Here is a 16,481-nt window from a genome sequence, read left to right on the forward strand (position 1 = left end):
TCATAATAGAAACAGGCAGTGAAAATTTTCTTTTATTGAACCTCATATATGTAACCATTATTCCAAACATACCATAACATAACATAAATTATGTCTGAATTGTCATGACATCAGAAGTACATATGGTGTAGTTGCAGGTGATGCTTGGGACAGTTCTGATTGTGTTAGTTCGTTTTATGTGTTTTTTGAATAGAAGGGTTTTTATTTCTTTTTTGAAGGTTTTGTAGTTTGTGGTCGAGGTCAATAGGTTGTAGAGTTGGGAGTCGAGTGTTGCAGCTCGAATGGCTAGGAGGTTGTCGAACTGTTTTTTTCTTTTGACGTTTTTGGTTGGAGGGTGTATGAATGGTGCGTGAGTTCTCCTATGTCTGGTTGAGGTGGATTAAATTATTTAGCTGAAGAAATTAGTTATCCCCCCATTCCACACACATTAATTCTCTTCCATTTTTGTTCCCATTATAAAAAAAACACTGATAAGTTCTCAGAAAAAAAATACATTAAAATAAGAAGTGAAAACAAAGGCCCTACAGATGAGAACATAACATAAGAATAGCCTAACTGGGTCAGACCAATGGTCCATCATGCCCAGTAACCCATTCTCATGGAAGCCAATCCAGGTCACTAGTACCTGGTCAAAACCCAAAGAGTAGCAACATTCCATGCTACCGATCCAGGGCAAGCAGATGTTTCCCCCATGTCTTAATAACAGACTATGGACTTTTCCTCCAGGAATTTGTCCAAACCTTTCTTAAAACCAGCTACGCTATCTGCTTTTACCATAACTTCTGGCCACTTCATTTTTAAGCTGAGATCTTTCCTTCCAAACAGAGACTTTGCTAGATGTCAAATACAGCACAAGGTAACTTCACACTGACTTAGCTGTGCAGGAAATGTGAATCTCCTCATACACCCACCATATAGTGCAAAAATGTGCAAAGGTCTGTTTTTTTCTTTCGATCACTACATAGACTAATGCCACACAAACAGCGCTGTTACAAATATATTCTGTAGGTCAGTGCTAAGATTAACAAAGTTTCCTTCCTTGGACCAGAAGGAGATACTGACAAATCACTGGAAGAGATCCCAAAACAACTACCCAGGAACAACACCCAAAGACCCACTCAGTGTGTGAACCAGTTGAGTGGAGTGGACTAACTGGGGGGTGGAAATGGGCCCGGAGTTTGCTCAGCAGAATTTCCCAGATCACCTCTTCCTCTCAACACACTGACATGCTGCCGCCACCACCACTAGGAACACCTCACCGGGTAGGCCAGCAATGCTATAAACTTTATAAAACACATTATTATATTTTCTTATAAAGCACATATTTTAACTGAACTCTCTGACATCCTCAGCCTTTCCATTCACAAAAATAGAAGGAAGAAAAGTTCCCATTTCCTGCTGTCTCATGTCCCCGGCCTATACAATATTTTTCTTCTGCAGAGTGCAGACCCTTCAAAAATCTGACCAAATCCTCATTTCACTTGCATTATAAAGTACTGAGGATGCCATCTCTCCCCAATCCCAGGTCCTAAAGTCTAAGACAGTAGCGCAAACTAGTGCTGCCAGATTCAGGAAAAAAAATTTCGATTCGATTCAGCCTATTGAATTGGTTTATTGATTCGATTTTCCTGCCCAATTGGGTGTTTTTTTCAAACATCCTGGTGGGTTTATTTTATAGCTTTTTCACCCCCCTTTGGCTTCTTCTAACCACACTGGCGCTGTGGTGTAAATAAAACAAAGAAACAAAAGGACTTTTCCTCTCTCTGTTAAATCCTAGCTCATGTTTGCGGTCTAACACCAGCTCTGGCAGGATACACATTTCAAATCTGACATATTGTAATCACAAAACAGAAAATAAAATTAGTTTTTCTACCTTTTTGTTGTCTGGTTATTTTTCAAATCTTGTTGGTCCAAGGCTCTGGTTGTCTTCTGATAACTTGCTTGCCAGGGTCTCCTTCTTTCTTCTTGCTAACCATCCAACTGCCATCTCTGTCCTCCCCTTCCGTTTCCCTTCCCTCCCCCGGATGTCTGGCATCTTTCCTTTTTTTGTCTCCCTCCACAGATCCACCTTTTCTTAACTACTCTTTCATCCTGCAGCTCTCCCTCCTTCCCCACCACCCCAGGGTCCACCATCTCTCCCTTTCTTTTCTCAACTACCCTCATAACCAGTATCTCTATCCCCCCTCCACACAATCCCTTGTGTCCAACTTCTCTCCCTTTCTGTTCCTTCCCTCCCTAAAACCCATGTCCATCATCTCTCTCTCTCTCCTCTATTTTCAGACCCATTATTTCTTCCCACCCAAAGTCCGGCATATGCACATCTCTTTGAACCCCTCCCCCTTCCCTCCGTGTACTTCTACACCAGGGCGCCCCCTCCCCTGAAGGCCTGTCCCCCCCTTAAAGGTCTGCATCCCACCCCTGAAGGCCTGTCCCCCCCTTGAAGGCCTGCCTGCCTGCACCCCTTGAAGGCCTGCCCCCCAGAAGGCCTGTCCCCCCCCTTGAAGGCCTGCACCCCCCCTGAAGGCCTGCACTTCCTCGAAGGCCTATCCCCCCTTGAAGGCCTGCCTGCCTGTTCCCCTTAAAGGCCTACCCCCCCTGAAGGCCTGCACACCCACCGAAGGCCTGCACCCCTCCCGAAGGCCTGCACCCCCCCAAAGGCCTACACCCCCCTCAAAGGCCTGTCCTCCCCTTGAAGGCCTGCCTGCCTGTTCCCCCTGAAGGCCTGTCCCCCCCCTTGAAGGCCTGTCCCCCCCCTTGAAGGCCCGCACCTCCCCCCGAAGGCCTACATCCCCCTCGAAGGCCTGCCCCCCTCGAAGGCCTGCCCCCCCTTGAAGGCCTGCACCCCCCCCCCGAAGGACTGTCCCCCCCCTTGAAGGCCTGTCCCCCCCTTGAAGGCCTGTGCCCTCTCTGGAAGGCCTGTCCCTCCCTAAGGACTGCACCCCCCCCCCCCGACGGCCTGTCACCCCCCCCCCCGAAGGCCTGCCTGTCCCCCTTGAAGGCCTATCCCACCCGAAGGCTTGTCCCCCCTTTGAAGGCTTGCCTGCCTGTTCTCCATGAAGGCCTGTATCCCCCCCTCCACAAGGTCTGCCTGCCCCCCCCCCACTACCTCGAAGGACCGCTCGGCACCACCACCACGAAACACTGCTTATTCACCCGGCCTCCCCGCTTCATTTCCCTGGGGAAACAGCCTGCAGCAAGATCGCACGATGCCAGCGATCTTTGCTTGCTTTGGCTGTTTCCTCCGCCGCGGTCCCGTCAAAGGAGGGGCGGGACCGTGGCGGAGGAAACAGCCGAAGCAGGCAAAGATCGCTGGCATCGCGATCTTGCTGCAGGCTGTTTCCAGACGCGACACCCGGCGCAAGGGGTGGGGAACCGGACCGGACCAGTAGCACCCCCTCAGGGCTTGGCACCCGGGGCGGACCGCCCCCCACACCTCCCCCTTGGTACGCCACTGCATCCTGCTTGTCCTAGGAGAAAGTGTAGTTACTTACCTGTAACGTAGGTTCTCCGTGGACAGCAGGATAGTCAGCCACACAACCCACCCGCCTCCCCATACGGCCGACCCAGCCACAGCTAGGAACATCATGGGGATTAGGGGGAAGCAGGGGGAAATGGGTAGGGCTCGGGCATGCCCAGTGGGGCCTGGGCACTGCACGTGCTCAGAGAAAAAAAAAATCTCTCTGAGCTATTGGAGAGCTTATCCGCAAATTGGGAGCTGTTGGGACAACACCCATATGTGGCTGACTATCCTGCTGTCCACGGAGAACCTACGTTACAGGTAAGTAACTACACTTTTTTGTCTCCTCTGCAGTACTCAAGTTGCCCGGGATATTGCAATAATGTATTGTCAATCCTAGTGTTGAAGTCTTGAAGAAGGAGCCTTCGGCTGCAGCCAGTGGAAGGAAGCCACAAGTACAGTAGCCAATGAAATGAGAGCAAAGGAGGAGGGTTAGCCCAAGAGAGCATATTTACATAAATGGGTGGTGCCACAGCTTTGCAGGGATATAAGAAGGAAGCGGTGTCTCTTCTTACCAGTAATCTCTTTGCAGCTGAAAATTGAGCTCTGCTGGTCCCTCTTGCACCATGTCCTGGGCTCTTCTGCTCCTCACACTCTTCACCTGCTGTGCATGTAAGAGGCAGATTCATTCATTCTGAGTAAAACAAATTATGCTGGAAATAAAATGATGGCTGTATCCTTACTAGCTATTATTAATATTATTATTATTCTGGATTGTTCAGTTCCTCTTTTCATGTGATGGTATTTGTGTTGTAGATGTCAGCTGTCAATCTGTGGTGACTCAGGAATCTTCCCTGTCTGCATTTCCTAGAGAGGCTATCAGTTTAACCTGCAGAATGAGTGGAGAAGCTGTGTCTAGGTACCCATCCTGGTACCAGCAGAAACAAGGACAGGCTCCACGCCTGCTAGTGTATAGTAGCGGCAGCAATAGTAATAACAGACCCTCCGGGGTCCCCAACAGGTTTTCTGGTTCCATATCTGGCAGCTCTGCCTATTTAAACATCAATGAGCTGCAGGCAGAGGATGAAGCCGATTATTACTGCTGCAAGTATGATGGCAAAATGCATTTCCACAGTGACACAAGGCTGGGGAAACTGAGACTTAAACCTCCTTCCTCTGGCCCCACTTCCTGATTTCAAGCTTTCACCAACCACACTGTGACAGGCAGAGCAGACATCTGATCAGCTGATAAGCTGCTGTTTGTGATAAAATAATCAGTTTTTCTCTTTTGATGTCCCTCCTTCCTCTCTCTCTCTCTCTCTGCAGCAGAGATCATTCTTGTTTGTCTCCCCTCAGTCATGTCTACTTTTATTTTTTAATATTTTCTATTTATGAAATTTAAATCAAAACTTTCACAATATGTCGTGGTACAGAAAGCAAAACTGAAAAATGATTAATTGGACATAGGAAAATAAGCTAAGTACATTTTCCTTTTGCACCATAATCCACAACTGTGGTGGAGAAGCATGATAGGAGCAATCATAAAGTAAAAAGATGTCAAGGATTCCTTTGTGAAAAAAATGTGAGAAAAAGAATCTCCCAAGCCCCAAATAGGAAACTGTGTTCAGGGAGAGAGACTGCCCACAAGAACAGTTGGAGTAAAACAATTACTCGCTTAAGATGATCCTAAATAAATGAAGGATAATTTATAAAGAGAGCCCTCAGTCACACAACCAACCTCCGACCTCCGGAGGAAACGGCTGCCACTGATTTGCACCTAGAAGGTGTCAACTGTGAAACATCCTAGGGCTCTCTGTGAATTTAGTGCTAAATAACACAAAAGTGCTATGGTGCAAACAAATCAAAAACGTGCACTGCGAGCAGTCTCTTCCCCTGAACCAGGGGGGCAAAAGATACAAGTGTCCAAATTCAATCTATTGAAGCCAAAAGAAGATACTTAGCTTCTCTGGTAGGCAGTCAGCAAGTCACCAAACGTCCAATGGGACTCCGTTTCGGGGGAGCACTCCCCCTTCTTCAGGAACGACTGACGCTATGCGGGAGCCTGGAAATCAAAAGGCTACAGCAGATTGGCGATAGTAGAAAATGGCCTTGGGGCTTGGGAGATTCTTTTTCTCATAGTTTTGTCAGCTCCCCATTTTTCGGGTTTTTCTTTGATTCAGAAGGATTCCTTTGTAACATTTTATTTGCTACTACATTTCTATGCAAAGCAGGGTTCTAATGAAGGCGTAGGCACTGCAATCCTTGGCTTATTATGAAGAAAAGAAAAAGTTAGTTGAGATGAGTCATAGAAAACATATACTTCACAATGCACTTGCAAAGATATTTAAGGAGACAAGTAACTCCGATCTGCAAAACTCAAGGACATAGGCGCAAGAATTGCTGCCTCTTCTTTTGAGTAACTGGGGTCTCCACTATGGCCTACTTTATTTAACATTTATTTAGCCCCACTGGGAAGATTGCTGCATAGTTTGAGAGTTAAGTTCTTCATCTATGCAGATGATATTACTATAGTGCTTCCACTTACATCTCTCTCAGGTGAGATTAAAAAAAAAACAAATTTCTTCTTTATTAATTCACATTGAGCAATGGACAATGAGGACCAAACTCAAACTTAATCCGGAAAAATGAAAATTTTTTTGGGCTAGTCCTTCTGATAATATAAAAGAAAAGATACTACAACTGAATGGTCAAACTTTCTTAATTTCTACCTCTATTAAAATCTTGGGTGTTATATTGGACAGCCACTTAACTTTGGATGATCACACAAATCTATTGCAAAAAAATGTTTCGCAATTTTGTGGAAACTTCGAACGATTAAAAATTTTTGACAGTGTATCATTTAGATTACTGGTACAATCCTCCATTTTATCTGTGCTGGATTATTGCAATATAATATATTTGGGATCTCATAAAAAGCTTCAAAAAAGATTAAGACTCATCAAGAACACGGCGGTCCATCTGATGTTTGGTCTGAAAAAGTATGACCGTGTTACTCCATCTTATCAACAGTTGCATTGGCTGCCTTTTGAGGCTAGAGTGTTCTTTAAATTCGGTTGTATCTGCTTTAAAGTCTTGTTTGGTATGGTGCCTACTTATCTGTCCTCATGCTTTGAAAAATATAAACCTATTAGGATTACTCGAGGGCAATATCTATGTGGTATGGCGGTATACAAAAATAAAATTATTATTATTAAATCCAGGACGATTTGAATCTTTAATTTACAAGGCACAGAGGGGAATATATTCAGACTGCGGGAGGCAGGCCGGTTAACTCCTGTGGTCGGTGCTGAGCCCAGATATTCAGTGCTGAGCCCTTTCTGGTCACCAGTATCAGTAGCGTAGTGAAGACAGGAGGCGCTTCCCCCCCCCCTCCCCGTGCAGCATAAGTAGGATGATTGATTATGCCATGATTATGCCGGTATTAATAACTCTGAATTGTAACACCACTACAGAAGCCCCTGTAACTCTGTATAGAGCCCATGTATTGTAACACCTCATAGAAGCTCTTTGTAACTCTGTATTGTAACACCTCTAAAGATGCTCATGTATTGTAACACCTTTGGAAAAGCTCATGCATACCGCTCTGAATTGACTCCTCAGTCATTGTAGCGGTATAGAAGCTCACAATAAACTATTGCACACACAGGACCCAAGAAGCAGGCAGAGCTCCAAAGTCTCCATGCGTGGTTGAGACAATGGTGGTGAGATAAGGAAGTTAGGAACTGGGCAATATTTTGGGAAAGGGGAAGCCTCTTCCGAAAGGATAGACTCTACCTTAACCAGGCTGGTGGCACGAACATTTTAAAAGAGCAACTTTTAAACTAAAATGAAAGGGGAGAGAGCTGACAGTTGCCCACGAGCACATGGTTCAGTATGGAGTATACTTGAAGGATACTATTGACACAGGGCATTTAGAAATTCCCAATAGAGAGCTTTCAACAGTAGTGAAAGAAAGCCTGGAAAGTTTATGAGAAGCTATAAGCAACTTATAGAAGCAAGGAAAAACCACAATTTGAAATGTCTGAATACAAATGCTAGAAGCTTAAAAAATAAGATGGAAGACCTGGTGAAAGGAGGACAATCAATGGGACACTGTGGGGTTCATAATCAAAATGAAAATATGTCCAAAAACCCGCCCAAGTTGGTACAGGTCATCCAAGTGCTGATAATTGAAACAGGATTTTTAGACTTATCCAGGGACTTTTTTGGCCTCAGAATCCTGCTGTGCACCTAGAGATCAAAGGGGCATTTTTGGAAGAGTGGTTAGGATGGGAGGTGGGCGGAAGGTCCTGCAGTGATAATCGAAGCTTTGACGAGACTTCCTAGATGGAACTTATATTTTATGACTTAGGCGATCTAAAATCAGGTATAAGTGCCCAAAAGGTATCGAAAGTGACCAGCTAACCACTGTACAGACCAGGTAAAGAACCAATACACTCCCCCCCCCCATGTTCACTAACCCCACTGCACCCCCACAATAAAATGGAATAAATACATACATATGTGCCTCTGGAACATCAGCATTTGTCTTAGGAAAGACTAGTAGAGGTGCACAGAGGTGGCTTAAATAGTCTGGGGGGGTGAACTAGTGAACAATAGAGAGGAGGACCGAGGCCCATAAGCCACTCTAACCACAACATTTATGGTGGAAAATATGAGCTCACCAAAAAAACCCAAAACCGTACTGTAAGGGCTATTGGCGTTATAGCCATGTGAGTAGAGTGGATTTGGTGGGGCTCAGAATGACCTGTAAGGGAGGTGTAGTTTATGTGGCACCCTTTTTGTGAAGTTTACAGTAGTGCTCTGTAAGGTGCACCACTACTCTGTTGCCATGTCTGGATGGGCAGTCTATCATTTTCCTGGCCCCTCCCACATCCAAAAGGTCCTGTTCTGGGTGTTTCAGACTTGGACAAATTTTTGGATGAGAAAGATAGATGACCTAGCGGTCTGGACGATCAAACGGCTGGACATAGAAGTAGACGATTTTCAGGAAAAAATATTTTGGATGTATTTTTTGAGAATGGACTTTGGATGCTGCCGAGCATGAGTGACTAGCACCCTAGGTCCAAAACGGACATAGACGTTTCTTTTGATTATGCCCCTCCACCCTACCAGAGTACAGATTATATCACAATGATAGAGTGCATCAAATTGGAGGGGAGTTGCACTCAGTGGCGTACCTAGCATATGTAAAGCAACACTTTCAATTGGTGACTACTATGATTGTAGGACAATGTAGTAATGAAGTTTTGCAGAAAACTATGTGAGACAAGTATCAACTCTAAATTTACTCAAAAAGAAGGAAAAAGCCTCAGAAAAAGGCCCTCCCACCGCCACAAAGGTGGATATCAAGGTGGTTAGACGGTAACCTCACAGGCAAAACCTTCGTTAAAATGAGTGTTTGAGCAGAAAAACTTGTGCTTCACATATACAAATTTGTAGATAGAGGAAAAACCACTTATCTTTTTCCTTCTTTTTGAGTAAATTTAGAGTTGATACTTGTCTCACATAGTTTTCTGCAAAACTTCATTACTACATTGTCCTACAATCATAGTAGTCACCAATTGAAAGTGTTGCTTTACATACATTGGTTTTCAATATATCTGTGTACCTAGCATATGTGACACCTAGGGCCCATCATTTTTTTGACCCCCCCCCATGTATATGAAAAATATCATTTTTAATAACAATCCACATATTACACATCAAGAGTGTACCTAGGAAAAGGCAGCATCTTAAACACTGCAGTGAGTACTAGAACACCAACACATACATTGTAAAACTAAAGCCAGATCCTGCACAGTCAATTGATCCTGCAGTCAATGCCAACTGAAAACTATGTCATTTTCATACACACAGAACAGAGATACACCCTCGCCCAATATGGAATAATCACAAACTAAAAATAGAAATATGTAGACAAAAGTTAAACTGAACCGCCAAGAAACCAGACTCTGCATACAATGCAACACCACAACACCACAAAACAGTAACGCATGTCCTCTAATACTGTGCAAAATATAAAGACAGTAGATATAAATTTGAAAAAACTGGTAGATAACAATCACCACTTTACAAATTAACAAATAAAAATAAAACAAATAATGAGAAATAAGAAAATACCATTTTATTGGACTAATCCCCATAAGCTCGGTCCCCATCCCCGCAAACCACCTGATTCTATCCACACAAGCCTTGAATTGTTTTATATTGAACTTATTATATTAAAGTATAACAAGAAACAATATTCTGTACAATTGTCAATTTATAAATCAGTGTCTTCTCCCCACTCTCTCTTCCCCATTTCCCTTCAGCGTTCTCAGCCCACTCTGTCTCCACTTTCCTTCAGTGCACGCACATAAAACAAGCAAGTAATTTTATATCATTTTCATTCTATTCATTCATACAAATTAAAGTCACATAACAAAACATGATTTTACAAAAATAATTCGCTGCACAGTCAAGCCTGCAAGGATTACTAGATGTCTTTCAGCAATTCCCCCCCTCTTTCCCCCTTACCTTTGTGGCCAAATCAAAATGATCTACCAACAATAAAATTTTAAAAACACAAAGCACACTGTATGCAGAGAAAATGATAATTATCATTTATATTCCGCGGGTTTTCAAAGACGTCAAGGCAGATGACTTTATGCAATGTCACCTCAGTAACAACTATACAAAAATAGATAAATATACCCCCTCCCTTTTTACTAAACCGCAATTCTGACGTCGGAGAGGACATTCTGGGCCAGCCAATCGCTACCTGGCTGGCCCGGAACATCCTCTCCGATGTTAGAATTGACATTGGGCGGCGAGAGTTAGTGAGCCCCGCGGGGAAGAAAATTAGGGAGGGAGAACTCGGCACCGGCCTGTTCCCGATGGTGGCAGTGGCAGCCTTCCCCCAGCGGCGGTGGCAGTAGCATGTTTCCCAATGGCGGTGGCATGAGTGAGGGCAGGGAGAAAGAAAGGGGGCAGGGTGAAACAAAGAAAGAAATTTAAAAATGGGGCACGGAGAGAGAGAAAGACAGACATACAGAAAGAAAGGGGGCATGGAGAGAGAAAGAAAGAAGGGGGCAGGGTGAAAGAAAGAAATGGGGCACGGAGAGAGAGAAAGATAGACATACAGAAAGAAAGGGGGCATGGAGAGAGAAAGAAAGAAGGGGCAGGGTGAAAGAAAGAAATGTGGCACGGAGAGAGAGAAAGACAGACATACAGAAAGAAAGGGGGCATGAAGAGAGAATGAAAGAAAGGGCAGGGTGAAAGAAAGAAAGAAAGAAAGAAATGGGGTATGGAGAGAGAAAAAAAGAAGGGGGCAGGATGAAACAAAGAAAAAGTTGGGGGAGGGAATGAGGTCTGGAGGAGAGGAAGCATACAGGAGGCTGAAAGAAGGGAAGAAATATTGGATGCACAGTTAGAAGAATAAAGTACAACCAGAGACTGATGAAATTACCAAACAAAGGTAGGAAAAATGATTTTATTTTCAATTTAGTGATCAAAATGTGTCCTTTTTGAGAATTTATATATGCTGTCTAATTTTGCACTATGGCCCCCTTTTACGCAATTGCATTTTTTAGCGCAGGGAGCCTATGAGCGTCGAGAGCAGCGTGGGGCATTCAGCGCAGCTCCCTGCGCTAAAAACCACTATCGCGGTTTAGTAAAAAGGGAGGGGGTATATTTGTCGATTTTTGTATAGTTGTTACTGAGGTGACATTGCATAAAGTCATCTGCCTTGACTCTGAAAACCTGCTGAATATAAATGATAATTAACATTTTCTCTGCGTACAATGTGCTTTGTGTTTTTAAAATTTTATTGTTTGTAGATCATTTTGACTTGGCCACAAAGGTAAGGGGGAGGCACGGGAGCTGCTGAAAGACATCTAGTAATCCTTGCAGGCTTGACTGTGCAGGGAATTATTTTTGTAAAATCATGTTTTGTTATGTGACTGGCATTATTTAGACTTTAATTTCTATGAATGAATAGTATGAAAATGCTATAAAATTACTTGCTTGTTTTTATGTGCGTGCGCTGAAGGAAAGTGGAGAGAGAGTGGGCTGAGGATGCTGAAGGGAAATGGGGAAGAGAGAGTGGGGAGAAGATCCTGATTTATAAATTGACAATTGTACAGAATATTGTTTCTTTTTATACTTTAATATAATAAGTTCAATATAAAACAATTCAAGGCTTGTGTGGATGGAATCAGATGGTTTGCGGGGATGGGGACCGAGCTTACAGGGATTAGTCTAATAAAATGGTATTTTTTTATTTCTCATTATTTGTTTTATTTTTATTTGTTAATTTGTAAAGTGGTGATTGTTATGTATCAGTTTTTTCAAATTTACATCTACTGTCTTTATATTTTGCACTGTATTAGAGGACATGTGTTACTGTTTTTGTGGTGTTGCATTGTATCCAGGGTCTGGTGTCTTGTCGGTTCAGTTTAACTTTTGTTTACATATTTCTATTTTTAGCTTGTGATTATTCCATATTGGGCATAGGTGTATCTCTGTTCTGTGTGTATGAAAAGAACTTAGTTTTCAGTTGGCATTGACTGCAGGATCAACTGACTGCGGGATCTGGCTTGTTTAGTTTTACAATGTATGTGTTGGTGTTCTAGTGCTCACTGCAGTGTTTAAGATGCTGCCTTTTCTTGTTGCGCGATATGTGGATTGTTACTAAAAATTATATTTTTCATATAGATGGGCGGGGGGGAGGTCAAAAAATGATGGGCCCCGGGTGTCACATATGCTAAGTACGCCACTGCATCTGACTTTTCTTGGGCTCCGGAACCAGAACAAACAAAAGGGAAGAGAAATGTCCTTTCAACAGTATCTTTATTCCTTAAGGGGCTCATAATAATAATTTTTAAAATTGTACAGAAAGTGGCCTAAGTTGGTACTTGGACGATCAAAAAGACAGATCGTCCAAGTACCGATAATCAAAGCTGGTTTTAGACGTCTCTAAAATCAGCTTAGGCATTTACGCCTTCTTTTTATAGGAAGTCTTTCTCATTTCCTTCCATATGTAGGGTTACCAGACATCCGGATTTACCCGGACATGTACTCCTGTTGAGGACATGTCCAGGGGTCTGGATGGCTTTTCAAAACCCAGCACTTTGTCCGGGCTTTGAAAAGCTTTGTCGGGTAGGGAGGAAGTCTGCGCATGCATGGCCATCATGCAATGACACTATGCGTGCGTGCGTGTGACATCATCACGTAGCATCCGCGCATGCGCGCAGGCAGCGGGGTTGGGGATGGGCATGGCTAGGGATCCGGATTTTCTGAAAGGAAAATCTGGCAACCCTATCCATAGGGAACTACACCCTGGGAATCTCGGCCTGATCCAGCCTTATTCTCCAGGCTTCAGTCTCTCTCTCTCGCTTTACTTTCTACTCCCTGCTTTCTGAGGGAAGAGTTTTTTATGGAGCTTATGAAACCAACCCCCACCCTTTCCAGAACACACTCCTTATTTTCAGATGGGGCCAGGACTTTTCTAGCTGGGCCCACTTTTCTTAATGCTACATGACAATGCCCCTCTATTAGTGCTGCCTGATTCAGAGAAAAAACTTTTCGATTCTATTCAACCTATTGAATCGATTTCTCGATTCGATTTTCCTACCCAATTGGGTGGGTTTTTTTTAAATGTCCTGGTGAGTTTATTTTGAAGCCTCTTTCCCCCCACCCCACCCACCCCCTTTTTGCCCTCTCCTACCCAGGATGGCGCTGTGGTATAAACAAAATTTTTAAAAAAGACTTTGCGTCTCACCCTCCTTTACTAACGTGTAGCGTGGGTTTTAGCACTAGCAGCGGGAGTAACTGCTGCGACACTCATAGAATTCCTATGAGCATTGGAGCAGTCTTCACCACTGCCGGCGCTAAAACCCACGCTACACGTTAGTAAAGGAAGGGGTCCGTTAGGTCCTTCCTAGCTCACGCTGTCTATCACCAGCTCTGGCAAGATGCACATTTCAAATCTGACGTATTGTAATTACAAAACAGAAAAAAAAATTAATTTTTCTACCTTTTATTTTCTGGTCATTATTCAAATCATGTTGGTCCCAGGGACTGGTTCTTCTAGGACAAACAGGATGAGTCAGCCACATATGGGTGTTGTCCCAACAGCTCCCAATTTGCGGATAAGCTCTCCAATAGCTCAGAGAGATTTTTTTTATTTTCTCTCTCTCTCTCTGAGCACGTGCAGTGCCCGGGCCCCACTGGGCATGCCCGAGCCCTACCCATTTCCCCCTGCTTTCCCTTAAGCAGCCACCAGCTGGATCCCGATGAGTGGTGTCTCAACCCAGCGGCGACGAAGAAGATCTTCAGCACCTGGGGCACACCGAGCATCGACCTGTTGGCAACCGAACCGAACTCAAAATACTCGACCTTCTGCGCAAAGAGACCAACCCATCGCCGTCTCAGCCCCGACGGTCTGTCTGTGAGTTGGAACCATGGACTCTTATACGCCTACCCGCCATACCCTAAGTCCTGCAGAAGATCCTTCAGGACAGAGCAACGATGATCATGATTGCCCTGTCCGGGCCCCTGCAACCATGGTTCCCGTTCCGGCAAGGGATAGCGGTTCACCCACCTCTCCCCCCTTCCGATCAGTGCAGTTCTCATAACACAACGCGGGAACCTTACCCTCCACCACGACCTGGGTTCCTTAGCCCTGACCGCATGAATGAAGAGAGGATGAACCTACCACAAGACGTGGAGCACACACTTATGGCAGCCAGAAGACCTTCAACCAGAAAACGCTATGGGATTGAAATGGAGAAGGATCCGCTACCGGTGCACAGACACGCAGCGAGACCCCTACAACTGCCCCATACCAGACATCCTGAGCTTATCTCAGTGGGACCTAAAACCCACTTCCATCAAGGTCCACCTAAGTGCAATCGCGGCATACCACACTGGCCTAGACAACAAACCATTGTCGAGGCATCCAGTAATCACAAAATTTCATGAAGGGACTGTCCAATCGGCACCCACCGGTCAGACCACCACCGCCCGGATGAGACCTCAACTTGGTGCCGCATCAGCTCACCTCGACCCCTTCAAACCTTTGGGGTTGGCAGATCCCGTATTCCTGGCCGGGAAAACCTTGACCATCATGTCGGCCGACACACTCCTCCATGAGAACAGGATGGTACCCAGAATCCACCCCCGATTCTTGCCTAAGGTGGCTTCAGCGTGCCTCCCGGCACTCTACATCTCCCCATAGGGAGGCACACAGCCACCTCAGCAACACCTCCTGGACTGTGTGCGGGCCCTGACTATGCAGCAGATTATACAAGCCTCAATTGTTCGTCTCCTACGACCAAAACAAACCAGGACTTCCGGCCACCAAACGCAGGCGCTCGCGGTGGATATACAAGTGCATCCCCTTCACCCATAGAAAAGCGCAGCGTCAACCGCAAGTGGGAGCCCACGCCCACCAGCGCAGAGCCATAGCCACCACCACGGCTCATCTGCACCACACACCAATAGGGGACATCTGCGATGCAGCCACTTGGTCCTCCATGCACACCTTCACCAAGCACTACTGCCTCGACATAGCAGTCTTGGAAGTGGCTCTCCCCTCCCGGGAGGGACAGCAACCACGAGCACAGCCTTGATGAACACTGATTAAGTAGGGTGTTATAAATATCAACAAACACTTATCAAGTAGGCTGTTATAGATATTGATTAAGAAGGTCTTCCAGCACTCCTGTCTAGACTGAATGTGGAATAGGCAAGTATGAATTCTCACATGCAAGTACGAATTGTCACTGTTGACCAGTTGGTTTCTCATTGTTCATTGATTGTCATTGACCAGTTTCGCTGTTCTGTGAGTTAAGTAGGTCTTCCAGCACTCCTGTCTAGACTGAACGACTGGCTGCGAGGATGATGCAAGGAGATGAACTTCGGGTTCCTGCACCATGGAGAAGCTTTGCAAGGACTACAGGGACACGACGGGCTACACCTGACCGGAAGAGGAAAGAATGTCCTTGGGCACCGTCTAGCCCGCCTACTTCACAGGGCTTTAAACTAGGTAAGTTGGGGGAGGGTACAGGCACATACAACATATCTGGCGAACTATACTGCCAATACTTTTTTGGGGCTGAGGAAAGTAGTCACCGTAATTCTGGGTCAGGAGCGAGTACAAAAACTTTCGAATCGGGGGTAGGTTCATATGACAATTATGGGTCACATTGTAATTTTGAGTCTAGAGGGAGCACACATTGTAATTCTGGGTCCAAGGGGAGTACACATTGTAGTTATGAGTCTAGGGAGAGTACAATCAATGCTAAAGGTGTTCAAGTAGCTCAAGCAGGAACATCCCCACTGAGACGTAACAAAAATACAACATGGAGGGCTTTGTACGTCAACGCACACAGTTTGGGAAACAAGATCCTGGAATTAGAAACGGAAATAAGGAATGCCGACCTGGATGTGGTGGCAATATCTGAGACCTGGCTCACAGACTCCCATGGGTGGGACATGGTCTTACCGGGTTACAACTTGCTTTGCCGGGACAGGGAGGGCAGAATAGGGGGAGGTGTAGCATTATATACTAAAGATGACATTATGGTCACAAGAATCTCAGATGTCCAGTACATTGGGGAATAACTTTGGGTTAATTTGGCCAGAGGGAAGGACAAATGCTTGTATCTTGGTGTAATTTACAGACCCCCAAGACAACATGATGACCTGGATATGGAAATAATCAGTGATATAGAAAATATCACCTTGCGTGGGGACACAGTAGTGTTAGGTGACTTCAACATGCCTGATGTGGATTGGGATACACTTACCTCTGCTTCCGGCAGCAGCAGGAGGCTATTAAACTCTATGAAGGGAGCTGGTCTCAAACAACTGGTGTTGGACCTAACAAGGGATCAGGCAATACTGGACCTATTACTTACCAATGGAGAAAGTGTCACAGAGGTCTCGGTGGGCGACACATTGGCCTCCAGTGACCACAACATGGTATGGTTCAATCTTAGGAAAGGTTTCACTAAAT

The 16,481-nt window shown here is 45.0% G+C and overlaps 2 protein-coding genes and 2 gene segments (V, D, J or C); all 4 read left to right on the plus strand.

The window, feature by feature from the left end:
• LOC117365993 overlaps nucleotides 1-16,481 on the plus strand; it is a 227,617-nt gene that overhangs the window by 154,197 nt on the left and 56,939 nt on the right.
• The window catches only part of LOC117365992, a 193,058-nt gene that overhangs the window by 103,951 nt on the left and 72,626 nt on the right, over nucleotides 1-16,481 (plus strand).
• Nucleotides 1-16,481, plus strand: part of LOC117365995 (immunoglobulin lambda-1 light chain-like) — a 121,984-nt gene that overhangs the window by 56,431 nt on the left and 49,072 nt on the right. The gene's annotated exons all lie outside the window — the stretch shown is intronic.
• LOC117365994 (immunoglobulin lambda-1 light chain-like) overlaps nucleotides 4,040-16,481 on the plus strand; it is a 53,636-nt gene continuing 41,194 nt past the window's right edge. Inside the window, exons 1-2 of one of the 2 annotated variants that reach the window (XM_033957009.1) lie at nucleotides 4,040-4,129; nucleotides 4,274-4,586. In XM_033957009.1, the coding sequence (XP_033812900.1) occupies nucleotides 4,084-4,129; nucleotides 4,274-4,586 (359 nt within the window). In that variant the 5' untranslated portion in view covers nucleotides 4,040-4,083. The remainder of the gene's footprint in view (nucleotides 4,130-4,273; nucleotides 4,587-16,481) is intronic. The other variant, XM_033957008.1, reaches the window with a different exon arrangement.

Source organism: Geotrypetes seraphini, chromosome 8 (assembly GCF_902459505.1).
Source record: "Geotrypetes seraphini chromosome 8, aGeoSer1.1, whole genome shotgun sequence".
NCBI classification, from domain to species: Eukaryota; Metazoa; Chordata; class Amphibia; order Gymnophiona; family Dermophiidae; genus Geotrypetes; species Geotrypetes seraphini.